Raw genomic sequence first — 18068 nt, forward strand, 5'->3', positions numbered from 1 at the left:
CTGAAATTAAGAGTTAACTCTAACTCACGACTGTGTAACCGGTTCCTGTAGCATCCATTGTTTGGTTTTGACTTGATATTTCTTCACAAATGAATATAATACGATTAATAGATGAACTAGCCTGCAATTGATATAACTATCTGTACGAACAAATTACTGAAAGAATAAATGAATAAAATCCGTTTATTGCTCCGCTTAGAAGACTTTGAGTTTACAACCGTGGAACTAATAAAGTAAGAAACTTATTCAGAATGTTCAAACGCCTAATACTTTAAAGAGCAATTATCAAGTTGTAAAATCATTTTTCGAATACACAAATTTAAGCTCTGTATAAAAATCCTTTACAAAACCAGAATATGTAAAACTAGCGGTAATTATAACGTTATAAAATCCCTGCGCGGTAACAATGAAAAGATTCCGAAATGTTTCCTTGATCTAGTAATTTATTCAACGTTTCTACTTTTCGACGTTTCGATCCTGAAGAAGACTAACTCAAAAAGGAAAATCTTTGCATTTTATTGTTCATAATCAGAGCGGGATCTTATATTATATACAACGATATTTACCTGTATAAAGATTGTTTAACCCGCGGCTCGCGTTCTCTCTGAGTCTGTGTTCAGTTATCATAGATATTCGTTCTCTTGAGTAATGAATGTCTCACTGACTCGAGTTCGTTCGTTCGCGTGTCAGATCCTACATTTTTACAATTAATTCCGCTACATTTTTATTACGTTCAACCACATCGATTTCTATTTCAATCTGTCATTAATAGTTTGGACGCGTGGGTCTCATGTGGCCCTGGGTTGAACCCCTCGAGCAAACAGATTTACACCACCAGCGCCAGACCCCCTGCAGGAAAATTCGGATGCGATTTGTACTATTGAACCCTAAACTAATGACGCATGATTCAGTAACATTAATTATAGCTTTCATTGCGCGGCGTAGAGCGCTTTATTATCACAGTATTGAATACAAAATGATTTACAATCATGAGTCTATTGTGTTATATTCATGGATAATGCATTAAATACGACTGTGACAAAAATTCCCGCTTTGATGAATATAATCCCCGCCATCTATTTTTCGACAAATCCCTTTCAAACTTGTCGATTTTGACTGCAACAGGTTGTACTAGGAATCATCGCGTCACCGGCTTATAGGGACGTAGAACATACGACATAAGCAAATATGGGGGTCTAATCTTAACCTTAACAGCTTGTATGGAAACTCAACACACGTAACATCAAAACGTGCAGTAGTTACTGATTGCAATGTACACACATCCTGTAAATGCATAGCTTACCCGATGATTTCTCTATATTAAAATCATATCTACCTCTCTCTCTCTCTGCCTCCCCATATCTCTTACCCTCCTCTCTCTCTTCTATACTGCTATACTTGACTGATGTAGTTTGTTCTATGCGCAGGGAATTAGATTAACCCCAGCTAGAATTTAGGACCCTCGAGTATCATAAAGGTAAGATCAAAAAGAAATAAACAATTAATGTAAATAAGGGAAAAAAATGTGGGAAAATTCTACCAGCTTGAAATATTCTTATTTGCTGTATATAGAAGATATCAGAGTGACAATGGATTTTTATTGTATATGAGATATTGAACTATTTGATATCAACGTTTACCTCAGATAATTTCACCCTCAAATCACTATTATAAGAATATTAAGAGCATTATTTAATCCGTATATATGTATATCTTGAGATACAAACAACTCGATTATATTATTTATGATGATGTAAAAAGGGGTTAAAATTGCCCCTAAATACAATTAGATATAATCAGTTAAAACATCGAACTACACGGCATCAACATGTATTACATACTATAGCGAGGATAGAGGGGGAGAGAGAGAGAGGGAGAGAGAGAGGGAGAGAGAGAGGAAAGGGGATAAAAATACCGCGACTAACGTTCAGATTGTGGTGGTGGAGAGAGTGGTAGAGATGTTGTAGTGAGAGATGGTGTGGTGTGGTGTGATACGAGTAAACTATTATAACTATAGTGTTGTTGTATATAGAATTCACAGTCTATAAAACTACTGAAACTGTCGACAAAACGAACATCAATCGCGCAGTTTACATCACTGGATATCAATAATTAATAAACAGGCGCAGCGGTGATATTGTTTATAATTGATGTTATATATTGTAAGTATGTTGACGTTGCTCATAATGATATTTGATGTATGTATGATATGGTTTATGATAATTAACAGCGCAACCCAAATCTTGTAATAATCTTTGTTTTTTATTTATTCACGTAAATGTCAATGATATCAATTTGATCCTCTCAAGTCCGCGAACCAAGATGAGCTTAGACTGGTCTTAAGTTGTTATTAGATTGATTGGTTTCAGAACCAGCATGAGCTGAGACTTAGTCTAGATTGGTTATAAAACCGAAATGAGTTTAAGATCCTCTTGCATCTTATTTAACACTGAATGTGTCTACACTAGCTCTATATATGTGTGGTGTGTATGAGAAAAGAATTCAACTTCCTTAGTCATTGATATAAACTTATACATTCATATCTGCGCAGACACTTCCTCATAACAGGTTCTGATGGAACCTTAACGGGGTTTTCTTAAGAAAACTGTATTTGTATTCATAGGTTCACGTGTTAATCGATGAAATGATGGTTTTGTGACGACGTCGACGATGAATTCAACCTCTCATTCCAATCAAACCGGTTCCGACTCGTCCTCGGCTAGTCGACCTATTCTACGACGTAAACGATCCTCATTTTCTGATGTCTTGAAAATCGTTGTTGTGGGGACAACAGGAGTCGGAAAAAGTGGTCAGTATTTGATATCACTGGTATTTTCTAAACACTGTGAACCTTGTTTCCAAACAAAAAGTAACACGTGACTGTAATTCAATTTAGTCCATGCTTTGGCCAACTTTTTGGGCAACTTCAGTCCCAGTCCTATAGATAAACAGTTGTTAATGTTAACTACGTTGAGCCAGTTAGAATTTGAGATAAAACATCGAAGACTCTTTATTGTCAAACTTAACCGCAAAATGTGGAAATGGGAAGATGTAGTTTCGATTGTTTCGATGTCAGTCGTCCACTGACCTAAATTTGTTCGAGCAACTGCTGGACCTAGTCCCATAAATGAGTGAGTTCTGGGTTCGTCAGTAACTAATCAGAATCTAATCTCCTTTTCCCAATATAGAACGACTTAAGATACAAAACAAACAGTGAAAACCCGTAACGAACTAACAAGATTGTTAAACTGAAACTTCAGATTAATGGTTGTAGTGTAGATGGGTTACTCATGTACGGTAACAATATTGAACCTATTAGAAAAGCAACAACTGTTTCTACTAAGAGAAATCTGTTTGTTTTCGCTGAAGTTTCTCTATGTAAAATGTATATATAATTATCCCTTTTCAAACAACATGCCGCGATTTTTAGTTTTCAAGCGTTGATGTTTTCAATGATTGGCAAGTCGCTTTTGTTCACCGCATACTCGAAGCGGTCACCAGTTCACAAGAGAAAATACAACAAAATTATACTGAAATATTTACTGTACTTATTTGTGAGCAAAATGCCGGGTTTTTGTACTGTACGAATGACGTAAGCTGATGTGAAAAAATGAATAATCAATCATTGAAAAGAATTAACCTAACCAGTGAGTTGAGCGTATGAGGCGACCTAGGAACACGGTGTATTAAGGTGGCATGGTTCGATCTGGGAACCTGCACCCTCTGAGGCGATCGTCCTTCTCACTCGCGCGGCCACGCTGACCGGGACGATCAGCGACGTGCTCGATTGGAACTCATGAATACCGGTAGTGACGTCATGTCAGTTCAATCTAGCAAATTGTTGACCTGTTTTAAATCTTTTACAAAATTAGATTGTAAAAATATAGATATTCATTCAATGTCCACAACATTTCGGTTGAATCGCCTCATTGTTTCCTGCTATTTTTTTCGGAAGATTTCTGACGCTGCTCTAGACGTAATGATTACTGAAAGAGATGTGTTAATTCTGTGTATGAATATAAATAGAGAAAGTAAGCAAGGAATTTGAAACATTTCAGTAACAGAAATATATAACAATTATAGAACTGTAAATAGAGATTGAACATTTTAAAAGGTTGAAAGGGTGTGTACGGCGTGAGTACTTAATCTATTCAAACCGCCAGCTGAATGAATCGATCTGATGAAAGATTTACTGAACCGGAACAACTTAAAGCGTAATTATAGCTATTATAACAGAATACTGATGAAACCTTACTTAACGTTGAGAAATGGGGAACCTCCAACGCTACTGTGGCAATCGAGGATTCCACTTATAGCCAGCAAGGATCCGCAGTGTTTGGCGAGGAGTTATCGATCTTCTAAGTTCAAATTTTTGCATTTTTCTCTCGCATATAAATGGATTATTGTTGAAAACTGCACCAGACACTGAGTAGAAACATGAAATTGAATCGATGTACATTTAGTGGGTCTTGTGATAATGTATGGATTCGGGGGCCTAAAACTTAAAGTTTAAAGTTGATTGATGATGAAATTAGTTTCACAACGTAAGGAAGTGCTCGACATCTGGCAGGATATTTGCGGTTCCCCGTTCAACTTGTCTTCGATATTCAAAACCTAAAATATCTTTTTTCGATTCAACAGTTCTACCCTCGAGTCGGGTTGGTTCACCTGACGTGTTTACCACACACACACAGTGTATTATAGGTTAATGTAGATGATAAGATATCAGTTTTATCTGTGATTAATCAATACATGATTAAACCAGTACTAACCGTGCACGGCCTGTACAATCTGGTAAACATTTCACCTCCATATATCACTAATAGTAAAACCTTCACAAATATTTCTACCTTCGTTCGCTTACTATATCACCTGATATCAGATACGAAGTAGTAGCTCATCCACAGGAAAATATTTTCAACGATTTATTTCTGTTATTAAAACGTTTTTAAAGAGGAAAAACAAGGTCTCCATTGAACAAACTGATAAATGCCAGCCGGGTCCACTATATCTACCTATTGTCATACGAGATTTGGGATCCAGACAACCAATCCAGATAACGTGTAGCATCTGGAGAGAGATTACGAGACAATGGCGACATGCCATGAGACTGATTGTCCTTCCAGGATGTTCTCTACCAGCAGGACACGAACCCTTGTATCTTGTGTGTCGTGTGAAACGTGTGAAATTGGAAAAAAATTGATTCTATTATTTGTTCAGTGATTTCTTAAATTGTGTTTTTTACAGCTCTGACGGTAAGGTTTCTGACGAAGCGATTTATCGGGGAATATGATCCGACGATCGGTAAGAGACCCCTCCTCCCTACTCCCCCTCCCTCCATTGTGTCCAATGCCAAATCGTTTTGGAACGGTGTAGTTGGTAATTGAATTTTTAATTTCTGTTTTTGTAGAAAATAAATATCGTCATAACACGGTGATAGATAATGAAAATGTGCTGTTAGAGTTGATTGACACAGTATCAGAGGTAAGTTGCATGTGGCCCAGCTGACCCAAGACGAGAAGTTATCAGTATTTTGCTGAGTGATGTTTATGATTCATTGGAAATCGTTGAATCCTTCATCGTTGAAGCCCTCCAGTCAAATTTGACTCAAGAGTTAAATGATAAGGAATGAACTTATTCTAACTCTAGAGCCAAATTCTAACTTTGTGAAACTGGATCCTGGACTGTGGGTCCCCGTGTTTAACTAATCAAAAATGCGAATCAATTCTTTGTCGTTGGCGATGCCAAATAAGGTCTATAGTTTAATACGAAATATAATGCAATGCTGATTAATGTTAATTAATTCATGAAATGTTAATTCTGCACAGAGTCCAGACGATGGAACGTTGAAAGAAGATCACATTAGATGGGGCGATTCATTCGTCATTGTTTATTCTATAACGAATCGACGATCGTTCGAACTCGTCGCCGACTACAGACGAAAAATCTGTGAAATCAAGAAAACAACGAATCCTTTACCGACGTTGATTATCGGTAATATGTCTGATATGGGACACGCTCGACAAGTTGATAAATCAGAAGGTACGAATCCCTGTTCATACGATAACACACGTGACCTTATAACGCGTCATATTGGTCACACGTTAACGGCCAATATGGAGGTCATGCAGCCATGTGGTCATATCGGTGGTCAAACACAATTACTGATTTACAAAAGAACTTCTAAGTTTGTAAATCCTCAATTGCTCAGTCGAATCTAAGATCTAAGTCTATAGCCAATCTAACAACTCAAGACGAGTCTTAGAATTGAAGAAACAAGTCTTTTTGGATTTAAGTCGCAACTGTTTATCTTAAGTCATCGAGTCTCCGGCACCGATTGATGGCCGAACTATTGTGGCTTATTCTGCTCGACCCCGACGCAGTTACTTCGAGCATGAATTGAATATATTGAAAATAAGCTCCGGTTGTGTTCTACTCATATGAAATAACACTATTTACTTCCTAGAAGGATGACAACATAATTATCAGAAATTACCAGATAATAACAGCAATATTAACTGTAAAATGCCACGTAATGTTACGTTATATATTTTAGGTGAGAAATTGGCTTCAGATTTCGGATGTTTATTCGCTGAAACGTCAGCCTCTGATAGTCTAGAATCAGTAAACACAGCTTTCTGTGATCTGTGCAGAGACGCTATCGCCACCAAGCGGCGTTCGAGGACATTTCTAGACAGAGTATTTGGTTTATCCTACAAGAAATGACTGCATCAAACGTTACAGAATTGAGTCAAAGAAAATGAGGTTTACTGAGGAGGTTTAGTGTCCGGTCAGTTTGGAAAAGGTCGCCTTTCTCAGTTTAGAATACGGGTTGTAAGACTGAACGATTTATAATAGGCCCCTGAGTGATGCGAGGACAGCGAGAACTGTATTTAATGATAGATTATTTTTATATTAGAAAATTTAGAATTTAGATGATTTGCATTTAAGAGTATATATAATATATGAATCCTTCACCCCTCCACTCCCCAACCCTCAACCCCTCACCTCCTCCACACTCCTTATCTATTCTCTAATTCTCAAATCAATGCGTGGAAATAGAATAGTGAAAATAATATGTGTTTGTTATCGCCAATAACGAGCTTGAATTAGAAATAATAAAAAGACGATAAAGTAAGAAGTTGTTTTTTTCTTCTGTTCTCTCTCCCTCTCTCTCCCTCTCTCTCCCTCTCCCACTCTCTCTCTATCTCTGTATCTGAGATCTCAGCCTCTGAACGCACTCGTGTGATACCCGTAGAAAAAGTAACGTTTCCTATTAACTTTCGGTTCTCGTAAATCAGGCGCGTTATCCGGGTACATCGCGTGGAATCTGAAATAGAAAATAAAAATGAGACACGTTTAAACTCGTCTCGCACACAACTAGCTGTAATCCGTATCGTTGTAAATTTCACTTTTTAATCATTCGTTGAAATGTTAAGAAATTTAAGACGCTCATAAACACTGAACACCGCTTGATTCATGTGTTCAACCGACTTTCAGGAAAAATCTACTACATCGTACAATAGTAACGCTTACTTTTTTCTTATAAAAAAAAACTAATTCCGCAAAGAATTTGACGTGAATCAAGGGAAAGTGTTTATTTGATATTATGGAGCCAGTACCATTTGAAATTAATCCATTTCCAGTGTTCAAACTTCACAGTGAAATTTAAACGGTGCGAACGATGCTTCTGTGAAGGGATTGATATACCTAGGTCTAGATGCTCATAAATTGAAGTTAAAAACCATGGTGGCAAAATAAAACGTACCTTTTATAAGCCTCCGTTTTGTATCTCAATCCTAATTTAAGAGGGATTCTGTCATTAGGATCACTGACGCAGTCCGCTAGTGATATCGGCGGAAGATATGTAGGACCTGTTTGATTCGCGTATAACGGATTCTCCGGGAATGGCACGCGAGGACATTTCAAATGCTCCACATCTAAAAACGGCAATGATTTTTCGATAGTTGAATCTTCAAATTTCGCTTCTATATTTCCAACAGTAGGAGACGTAGCTGATGTTGGTAGTGGTTTTGTTGATACAATAACGTCTTGTTTGAAAGCAGGCTCCGGGTCGTAATGTAAAGGTTCCGTATTGAATATTCGTCTGGAGTTAACGTAATCCTCGTGAATTTCTTTACAAAGTTTACAAGTGCAAACCACTCCGTCAGTAAGTTGATACAGATTAAAGGGCGGTTGATTAACCCTGTGAAGTTGTAACGACCAACATTGGTGATCTCCACCCTGACATTGTTTACAAAAATATTCACGTTGCTCAGCGACGCATTGCTCCGCGACTCTCCTTTTTTCTAAAACTTCCTGTTTTTTAATACTCTCTTGTTCGTCCAGTTTGCGCCTCGACTCGACGGCGTCTTTTCGCCTACAGATAACACACGATGGTCGAGTGCATTTCGAGTCGGTTTTTAATGCGAATTTTCCGTCGTGTTCGCACAATCTGTATCTGAGACCGATTTCATAACTTTTACTCGGTGGCCAGCAAGGTCCTTCCTTGAAATCGTCAGAAAACCGAACCGTTTTCTTCTGATTCGTGACATTAGGCAACTTCTCCGCAGTGGGTTTGTCCGGTTTTGGATCAGTTTCTGGTTGCAATGATTTCATGATATATCTAACCGGTTTTGTTGATTTTGGTATAAGTTTTTTCTTGATGACGTCAGAATGGTCGGTAAATATCTGAGCGTATCTGGGTATAGCGTAGACTTTCTCATGGTAGTCAGATAAAGCTTGTCTGGTGGTCTCACACAATTCAAACATTCCTAGAACAGATTGATAAGAGAAGAACCGACAATGAAATGAAGAAACCTTCAATGAAATGAAAAATGTCCTGATTTTGTTTTTACCTGATTTTGAGTCAGTTCGCAGCGGTTTGTGACGTGGAAAAACTTCAAACTTTGGTTTATGAGTTACATACGCGTTATTGTCTAATATCGGATCCTGTTTACAAGATTTATGACTGAAAAATATCAGATCAGACCATAAATTAGCTAAAGTTCATGTCATCAAGTTTTAATAAGTCTTGCATCGATTTGGCCCCTGATTCGACAGCAATGCCCCCTAGTGTCACTAAAACCCATTATACTTACTCAATAACCGTTTTGAAGACAGCAGGCAACCTATAAAAAACAAAGATACATTCGATGAAAATTCTACAAAATCCTCATTTTGAATGTTTTTCGTCCTAATACAGGAGTTTGATACATACAACTGGTCGTTCAATCTACAGGAGGACTTTTTCAATGATGTCAGATTTTGAGGTTGAATATCGGCCCGGCTAGAAATTAAAACCAAAGAGAAGATGTAATTAGCAAACCCTGTAATTAGCAAACCCTTCGGTAGTTTTATATGATATTCAAAACTATGATGATATAAAATAATCTCCAAAGCTATTAGAAATCAATAGATCACAAACAAACCATCTCATACCATCTATACGTTATAATGTGTATTTTACAGAAGATTTTAAGGTACACATTTTGATAACCTTGTAAAACCTTCCACGCGCGATAGACGGTAAGTAGTATGATGTCCAATGAAATAGTTTTTCAATATCAATTTATTAATAGTTTTGCAGATAAGATGCTTATTTTCACTGTTAAACTATGTAAAACCCATTTAATAACACTTTAGTTAGTAATCCTCTAAACTTCAGCAGTGATTTGCGTGAATTACTCACTAGGTGGCGAATGCGCTGCCGAAGTGGCGATGGCTTCTGGAAACGAGTAAATCTTTAGTTTTCACTTTACCCACAAACGGTAGCGCTCCGATACCGCCGTACGTGGTGATATTCTCTTCCCAGGTTTTACCTCCAACCGGTGGTAATTTTATTTCTTGAACTCTACAACGTTGAGAATTTCATAATCATTTTGATATTTCACGTAAGAGACCACAATACATAGGAGTCTTGGGCAGTAGATTCAAATCAACATTTCTCAAAAATCCACCATGGTCTTAGGATTTTAAAAAGGATTACGTATTTCTAAATAGCTTACCCGATTGTAGGTATCGTGACTCTTTGTTTTTGAGACGGACTAAAGAGATCACTTGATATATAAGTTCGAGATATTGGTACCACAGTTGTCATGCTGACATTGGTCCTGTATGGCCTGGTTTAGCGATCGGGTTTTGATCGCTTTGCTGTGACCTGTCACTGCCCGCGACGTCCTTCGACTTGTCTCCCTGTCTATCAGTTATTCCGGTCACCCCTGCTTCTAGGAATGAACTGGTTTCGTCTGACAGATACATAGCAACGCGTTGCTAAGATACAATCCCGTCACAAACATGCCCGGATGTAGCAATTTGACTGAACATTTTACATCCAATCATTTATGCGCCTTTTAAAAGAATCATTAATATTAATTTACACTGGAGACTTCATTAAAATTTCACTACATTAATTCAACGTTTCTTAAAGAATTGTTCGTCGAAACAGCGACCGATACTGCGGTCTAAACCCATTGTACGTATAGGAGAGATGACATTTGGAAATTTGATACCACGCTATGTGTACAAGGTGACTTGTATTTGTCGAGCCAATATGTTTACCACCACCGCTGTTCAAGTACTGCGCGGTGTAACGTCGAGTCGGGCTCTTCTTGTGTCCATAATTTCAGGAATAAATTCCCACTTTGAATCAATTGGTCGTAAATGGTTTTCCATTAGCGCCCACTGAGGATCGTGTATGGGATATTTTTATGCGTTTAAATGTAAACAAACCTTTATTCGACCAAAGCGATTATATATTAAAAGTAAAAAGTTGAAAGTCTTGCTTTGACCGAGTACACCAAAGGAAGTTCATAGGATTCAATGTAAATCGCTTAGCCGTAAAACTGAGACGTTATTTTGAATACCTGAGAATGAGAGACGTTTCGTTCGTTTTGAAATCTGTGGCAGATTTATGTCTGAAGACGTTGACAGTTCCGTGTGAAACGACGGTTCTGATAAAGAACATTCTGTGAACGGCGGTGAGTACAATACAATACTTCAACATACGTATTAGCATACAGGAAAAAAAAAACTTCTAAATTAGTTTCTCAATGAAGTGGAGACATAACTACATGTATTTCGGAAATTTATGGCGAATGTTTTCTAAGCTCTGCCGTCATAAAAGTAAGTAAATCTTTAATTAAAAATATCAGTTATAATAGACGTATTTTATTCTTACACGAATTCCGTCTCTGGATGATTGGTCAGGTTAGACATTAGAGCAGGGCTTGTATTAGGCGCATTGTTTTTTGGTGGATTCACGCACTGTATTAATTAGATTTCTGTAGGAGATTTTTTTTACATATTTTCTCTTCTTACTATTAAAACCCACAGGTATGTTCCCCTTCCGCAGAAATTATTAATCTGAAATTGATGAATATCTCTTGAAGCGTGAATAACACGGTGCGATGTTTCATTTTCCCTTGAGTTTATTTTCTATGGATATCGGATATTGCTACAGCCTGCTGCTGCTGCTGCTGCCGCCGCTGCTGCTGCTCGAACTGGTAACTAAACAGCAGCTGACTATAAAACAGCTATTTTCATCAGTTATGGAATGAAAGCAATCGTTAAAGATCAATAATTGACCAGAATTAAACGAATAAAAAGGCTATTTATTCGATGCACTAAAAGTAAATATATATGGAAAATAAATTCGCTGCTAAGAAAGTCAAACATGACAACAATTTATATCAGTAAATAGAGATTCAAACAGGAATCGAGTAAGATCTATAGAATTTGTCGGTCGCGTGTTGGTCACCGATTTCGTGACTTTCACTCTTGTTATGTATATTTTAGTGCTGCCTTTGTGAAGAGTGAAATAGGTTTTCAATTTTTTATTTTCACGCTTTTCAGCCTCGATTTAGTGTCGTTTATATGTAGAGAATTGTTACCGATTTGTTTCACAGGATTCAAATATTGATTCGATAAAATAAATGATTTCAAGTGTTTTAATTCAGTTCAATGACTCGAGTTAAATACGGCTCTGCGTACGATGTCTTACATATGAGATTTAGAATTTTGCTCATGGAAATATATGTTGTGTTTTGTTTTTCAATTTTAGGACTGAAGAAATTGAGAATCTAAAGCTCGGGTTGTGTTTTAGCGGTTTGTGTCATTCGGTAGTAAATGTTTAAGGAGATGTCGACCGCGACGCCACCTACACCAAGAGAATCTCCTCGAGTTGTACACTTTAGTCTACCGGACGAAGCAGATACGTGGAAACCTAGAATTCAATCATCAGATGGTAAAATCAGTCCTTTGATAACAGATCATCATCAACAGCAGCAGCAGCAGCAGCAGCAGCAGCAGCAGCCGGGGTCAAATAGGACCAGCGTCACCTCGACACCTAGATTCGCATTTATGAACGAAGACGTTCTGGTCCCACCGAATTCACCCCGGACTCAACAACCCCGCAATTCATTCGTTAGATCTCTTACAAACCCAGGACTAAACAAACTGAACAGACCGACATTGGACAGCAGACCGACATTGGACAGCAAACGGACATTGGACAGCAGACCGACATTGGACAGCAGACCGACATTGGACAGCAGACCGAGAACAAGACAAAAGAGTTTTTACAGCTGGAAGAATTTCCTGGACAAACCTGGAAAAAAACCAGACAACTTTTATTTGAACACATATTTTCGCCCGAACGTTAAATATTTTTGCGATGAAGAAACGACAAAAAGTGATCTACTGCGAATCGACAGCAATCACTCCGCCGTAAATAGACCGGCGACTTATAACTCATCACGTGTCTGTGCACCGGATATATCTACGCGTCGTGAATGTAGTGCGTATAGGCGTTTGCCGAATAATTCATTACTGAAAACAGAAACAATACGCGGTATCCCTCCGCCAGGTTCAAGGGGAAATTCACATAAATTCACTTTAAAAACGGACAGAAATTTTAAAAATATGATCCCAGTTTCATTATTCGGTAAATTACAGAAATCGATTCTGACGCTGAAACGCGAAGAGACGAATTTCATTTTAGACAAATCTTTGAATCTAGGGTTGAAAAAGTCGAAAACTCAAATTCGTGATAGGAATAAAGAGTTTGATCAGCCGAGTCCTGGCGAGTCGTCGCCGCGATTACTGAACCGGGCTTACAGTTCGGTATCCAGTTACAGGAAATACGCGGATACAAGGAAGGCTGGATACACCGGATACACAGGACCGTGCCCAACACCTCGCTCAAATACTCCTAGTAATACATTCAATCAGATGAATAAACTATTAGATTCAGTAGTCGCAGTCAACAGACCAGTCAATGTATTCATAGAATGAATCGTCAGAAACCCGCTTCGTACTGCATCAGCATCCCGCTAGATGGCGAACGAATCAATAGGATAACTCGAAAATCAATTTTAATTTACTTTCAATCGGAGTTTTAGCCGAGAATATCGTACGAATGTACACTAGCGATACCTGGTGGATCTTCGTTTAGTGCCAAAGCGGAATCCTCACTGGAATCTCGACTTGATTCGGCATTTAGTGCTACTTTACGATTAGAAATCCCTAACTTATTCCAAGACACTCATAGCGGATAGCGGATGTACCCACCACACCTGATTGGCCTAAACGCATGTCATCACAATGACCACACTGCGAACTCAGTCTGTCACGAGTGGTCGATGGTCTAGTGGTTAGTATGCTCGGCTGGTACACCGTGGGTTCCAGGTTCGAGCTCTGACCTGGTGTACGGGTTATTTTGATGGTTATAGTAACTGACTTAGTCTCAAATTTCCATTTTGGAATAAAGAACATATCCTTATAGTCCTTATCTACGTATATCCTGACAATTAGCTGTAAGGTGCTTTTACCTAGCGAGTGCTTTAAGAACTCATTTTTCACTTAAATCATTAAGTCATGCATGTTTTGTTCAGCTCAATATTGTGTAACTATTTCGGCTGGGTGAAGCTTATTCTGCACGGATAGAATTCATTCTGTCCTCGGAATCGGTTTTTGTCCTAATCCTGGACTGAACTGAAATGAAAGATCATCGCAAGCAGCACATGTCACAACGGGAGAACTATAATCACCGTGTAACCGATAATGGAACGTATTATAGACCAGTTAAACGCTACAGACATACCGATAATCCACCGGATTAAACAGGATTAACGTAGCGGATTAGTTTACACACGAACACGGTATATTCAATAACGGCAACCCGCGCAGTACCACTTATTCTCGATGATGCTGAGTCTCCGTTAGGATTTTGACATTAACAAAATGTTCTCAGATCAATGAAAACCGTCGTCGAAAAGGAACCTCAAAATAAACACAGAAGATATCAACAGAGTTCAAAGTACACACGGGTTATTTTTATTTAATAGATTTTTAACAGATACAGATCACTCGGACAAACAAACAAACATCAATCTTAGTTCAAATCTAATGTCTTCGATTATTGCACTTATTTCTATGATATAAAACAAATCGAGTCAAACTCGGTTAAGCAGCCATGAATGTGACGGTCATTGTGTTGATGACTTCAGTACTTTGACGACTTATTCGATGATTTAAGCTGAGTTTGACTGTATTTTAGTTCCTATATTGTAAAAACACTCAATTGTATTCAATTTAAAGCCGGTTTTATTTAATAGATTGGAGTGTCAGTAGTTCGTGTCGTCAGAGTTGCGTCTGATCCGCAGGTCTGATATTATCAACAATCAATGATAAACTGTTCAAACTGCTCGTCTGGTCCGTGTCATATTCTACTGAAAATATATATACAAACACATTACAAAAACTAAAAAAAAACATAGCCATACAAATAACTTAACAATATTTCAGTAAATAAATTGGAATAGACCTTCAGCGAAATGTATTCGGTTTTATTTCATGAATGCTGAGGGCTCAGGACTTAATTCTGCGGTTGTCAGTTTACTTTAGATTCTAGAGCTTTCGATTAGTTCATTTTCAATGCGTTTACTATGGAACCGGGTCCTGAAATCTAAGTGATTTAAAGAAATTTGGAAATATCCAAGAATCAGTTCCGAAAAAAATCACTTTAACCTTGATGCAATATATATATATATATATATATATATATATATATATATATATATATATATATATATATATATATATATATATATATATATATATATATATATATATATATATATATATATATATATATGATATAGTTCATATTCTGGTGATCGCAGCCACGCGTAAACGATGTTACGGTTAAGGTATCTAGTTTCAACCTATAGCAATATCATATGCTATTAATAAGAAAGGTTTGAAGCATAATTAGAAATGGCGCATCGGGACGTGTAATAGTGTGATGACATAAAACGTGTGCAAACAGAACAACTGTTAAAACGTGTTTATGTCTACTCGTGTGTTAGAAGCGTTATGCGTGTTTAGTTTAGAACAGTTGCCGCTAATATGTCATTCTTGGTTAACTTTCTACCTCAAAGGTATCATAATCCAAGCGTTAAGACTCTCCCTCTTTCTCTTATCTTTTACAAGATAACATCGCGTAATTTATCAGTATGATAATCAGTATCAATGCTATTGATAGGATAACAACTCTACGGATGACTTTTGGACCATCATTTCAATGATATTGTCAGGAGGAGGGTTTTTAGTCTGAGTCCACGGATTTTATCAATATTATCCAGTTACAATAATGACCCCTAATTCAGCCCATGAAACTTATGCACATTTCTTCAAACAACGCATCAGTCTATCCTGAAACAAACCAATTCTGTTCCAAGGCATCAAATAACTTATTCATGATTGTTTTTTTGTCATTTTTTTTCATGAAATTGCTGATACGAACCTTGTTGCGTTTTGGTCATTACATCAGTTATATTCGCTCTTTCTGTATAAACTAAATTTTCCGATGAATACTGAAATGAATCACAAAAAAAACTACGAATTTATCAACTGAAAATTATCTAAATTGCAACAGTGAGTTTAGTTGAAGATGAGCTGTATTAACCCGGCGTCAAAGACAGTAATTTGTCGAGCTTTTACTTGATTTTATCGAGCTTCAGAAGGTAAAGAAATTCCATCAAGATAAGTATATTCATTGTATTCATACATTTTTAAATTGTCTGACGACTATAGGACTGTTGAAGCTCCGTGACAGAAACGGTTCAGGTTTGCACGACCCCGCAGCGAGGACTCACTCAACACTTACCGGTAAATGATAAAACCCGGACGAAGCCGTTAATTTTCTTCTGTTTCTTGCGCCGAAACTATTTTCATCTTTTTCGATACAATTCGTTTGTAATAATTCTTCCAAATTCTCGATGTATTCGATGGCGCTTCGTAGAATCTCTATTTTCGGAAGTCTTTGATTCGGGTTTGCGCACGTGCGTCGTTTTAACGCGTCGAACGCTTCATTCACTTTAGTTAATCGACGTCTTTCTCTCATTGTCGCCGCTTTTCGACGGTCAACTGCTACTGTTTTACGCTTGCACGCTTTACACGCCCATAACAGACATTTGCCTCCCTGTGAACCGGGCGCTAATACGTGCTGAAACTTGCATTCTTCGTTTTTCTTATTTACCTCTTCATCGTCGCTTTTATCCTCTAAATCGTCATCATTCGCCGTAGTCTCATCTTCTTCCGCGGAATCTTTTCTCTTTTCTTTCATAATCAGCGGCGGGAGTTTGTCTTTCTTTACGTTACGTTTACGTGATTTGTGCCGATTAACGGATGACGTCACGAACGACGCAGATTTGACGTCGATTAACGCTGGAGGTGGCGGTAGAGGTGACAGCGGTCTCGGGTCGTGCGATACCGGTTGAAACGGATGCGGTATATATGACGAATTCGCTGTAAAATACGGCGCTGTGTCGGAGACGAATGAATTCTGATAATGATGATGATGATGGTGGTTCGTTATCACAGTCGGGGTGAAACTATTCAACCTACATTCCGCAAAACTAGCTGCGGCAGGCGAGTTATAGCCCTCGGCAGCACCAGCAGCAGGCCCGCAACTCATATCACTAACCGGTCCGTATCTCCAACCTGTTATATCCACGGCCATCTTTCTTTTAGTTCAAGCTGAAAACTTTCTCTTCTGTCCCGATGTGAAATTCCTGTGTACAATATCTACACCGGTTTGTAATGCGCAGTTTAAGGTGTGTTCCTATCGCTATTACTCTGTAAATGTTAATTTTAAGGAATTTTCTATTGAAATTTAGAGTCTGAATAAACATCTTGTCAATCAAATTATATAACTCCACCCTCTCGGAAGCTGTTAGCACTAACAGGCGCTGCTAGTGCGGCATAAGCTGTGAAATATTTCTACGCTTCGAGGCAAAAAGTCAAAATAAACATAAAACAAACAAATGTTTGGGAAGTTTATTTACAATTTTATTGTTTTGGGAAAATGTTTCAGATTTGCGCGAAGAGCTGAAAATATCGGCAGATGCGCGAAACAGCAAATCCATTTTCAGAATGACGTTTCTTTTTTTCACGGTTGAAGTGAAATGTTGGTCAATCAGAAGATGATCCCGGTTCGGCTAGTTTATTGACTGACACGCTTCCATGACAACCAGATAATCCGAGTTGTTATGAGAAATAACTGATCAATGCTTACCTTCGGTGTTTACCCTTCAGACACCAGGTGATCAACCAAATTGACCATTGTTTTCATTACAAACAATGTTCAAGCTCCTAAAACCTCTCAACTCTTTCTTTGCTTTTTCGCCGATTTCACAACTGATCTATAAAATAATATTTTCGACAGAATATTTTCCGAATTATCTTCGAAATGTCTACACAGAAAAGTGTTAATAATTTCAGAATAAATTTACTCAGCAAATTCATTTCGTAGTCGGATAAACCTTGGAGTAATGGACTGAATACTCCAAGGATAAACTGAGTTGTTTAAAACTCATATGAATTCAAATCCCAAATTTGATTCCGACTAAGTATGCGATAAAATACGTTGAGTGACTGATCTTAACGAGAGGATTTAGTGATAATGAATGTAACCTATGTAAACATTGAAAGTAGCCCAGAAACTGAGAAGTGATCACCGGTGTATTAGCATCGCAACAGTTTAAACCATTTAAACATCTGGATTT

At 37.8% G+C, this 18068-nt stretch overlaps 2 protein-coding genes across 4 annotated transcripts; one reads left to right on the forward strand and one right to left on the reverse strand.

Moving 5' to 3' along the window:
• Positions 1-1256: 1256 nt before the first annotated feature.
• On the forward strand, positions 1257-6998 carry LOC141914881 (ras-related and estrogen-regulated growth inhibitor-like). 2 transcript variants are annotated; one of them, XM_074806215.1, is made up of 7 exons: positions 1257-1286; positions 1428-1477; positions 2624-2809; positions 5248-5304; positions 5411-5484; positions 5829-6042; positions 6557-6998. In XM_074806215.1, the coding sequence occupies exons 3-7, from the start codon at positions 2671-2673 to the stop codon at positions 6724-6726; spliced, it is 654 nt and encodes a 217-aa protein (XP_074662316.1). In that variant the 5' UTR covers positions 1257-1286; positions 1428-1477; positions 2624-2670; the 3' UTR covers positions 6727-6998. The 2 variants fall into 2 exon arrangements, with proteins under 2 accessions (XP_074662316.1, XP_074662315.1); XM_074806214.1 differs by lacking the exons at positions 1257-1286; positions 1428-1477 and adding an exon at positions 1940-2162.
• Positions 6999-14329: 7331 nt separating this feature from the next.
• On the reverse strand, positions 14330-17080 carry LOC141914854 (uncharacterized). Of its 2 annotated transcripts, none has more exons than XM_074806179.1 (3): positions 16169-17080; positions 15806-15875; positions 14330-14726 (listed from the first exon to the last, which is right to left on the reverse strand). In XM_074806179.1, the coding sequence occupies exons 1-3, from the start codon at positions 17021-17023 to the stop codon at positions 14641-14643; spliced, it is 1011 nt and encodes a 336-aa protein (XP_074662280.1). In that variant the 5' UTR covers positions 17024-17080; the 3' UTR covers positions 14330-14640. The 2 variants fall into 2 exon arrangements, with proteins under 2 accessions (XP_074662280.1, XP_074662279.1); XM_074806178.1 differs by having other exon boundaries at positions 14330-14729.
• Between the last annotated feature and the right edge of the window lie 988 nt (positions 17081-18068).

Source organism: Tubulanus polymorphus, chromosome 1 (assembly GCF_964204645.1).
Source record: "Tubulanus polymorphus chromosome 1, tnTubPoly1.2, whole genome shotgun sequence".
In the NCBI taxonomy this organism is placed as follows: Eukaryota; Metazoa; Nemertea; class Palaeonemertea; order Tubulaniformes; family Tubulanidae; genus Tubulanus; species Tubulanus polymorphus.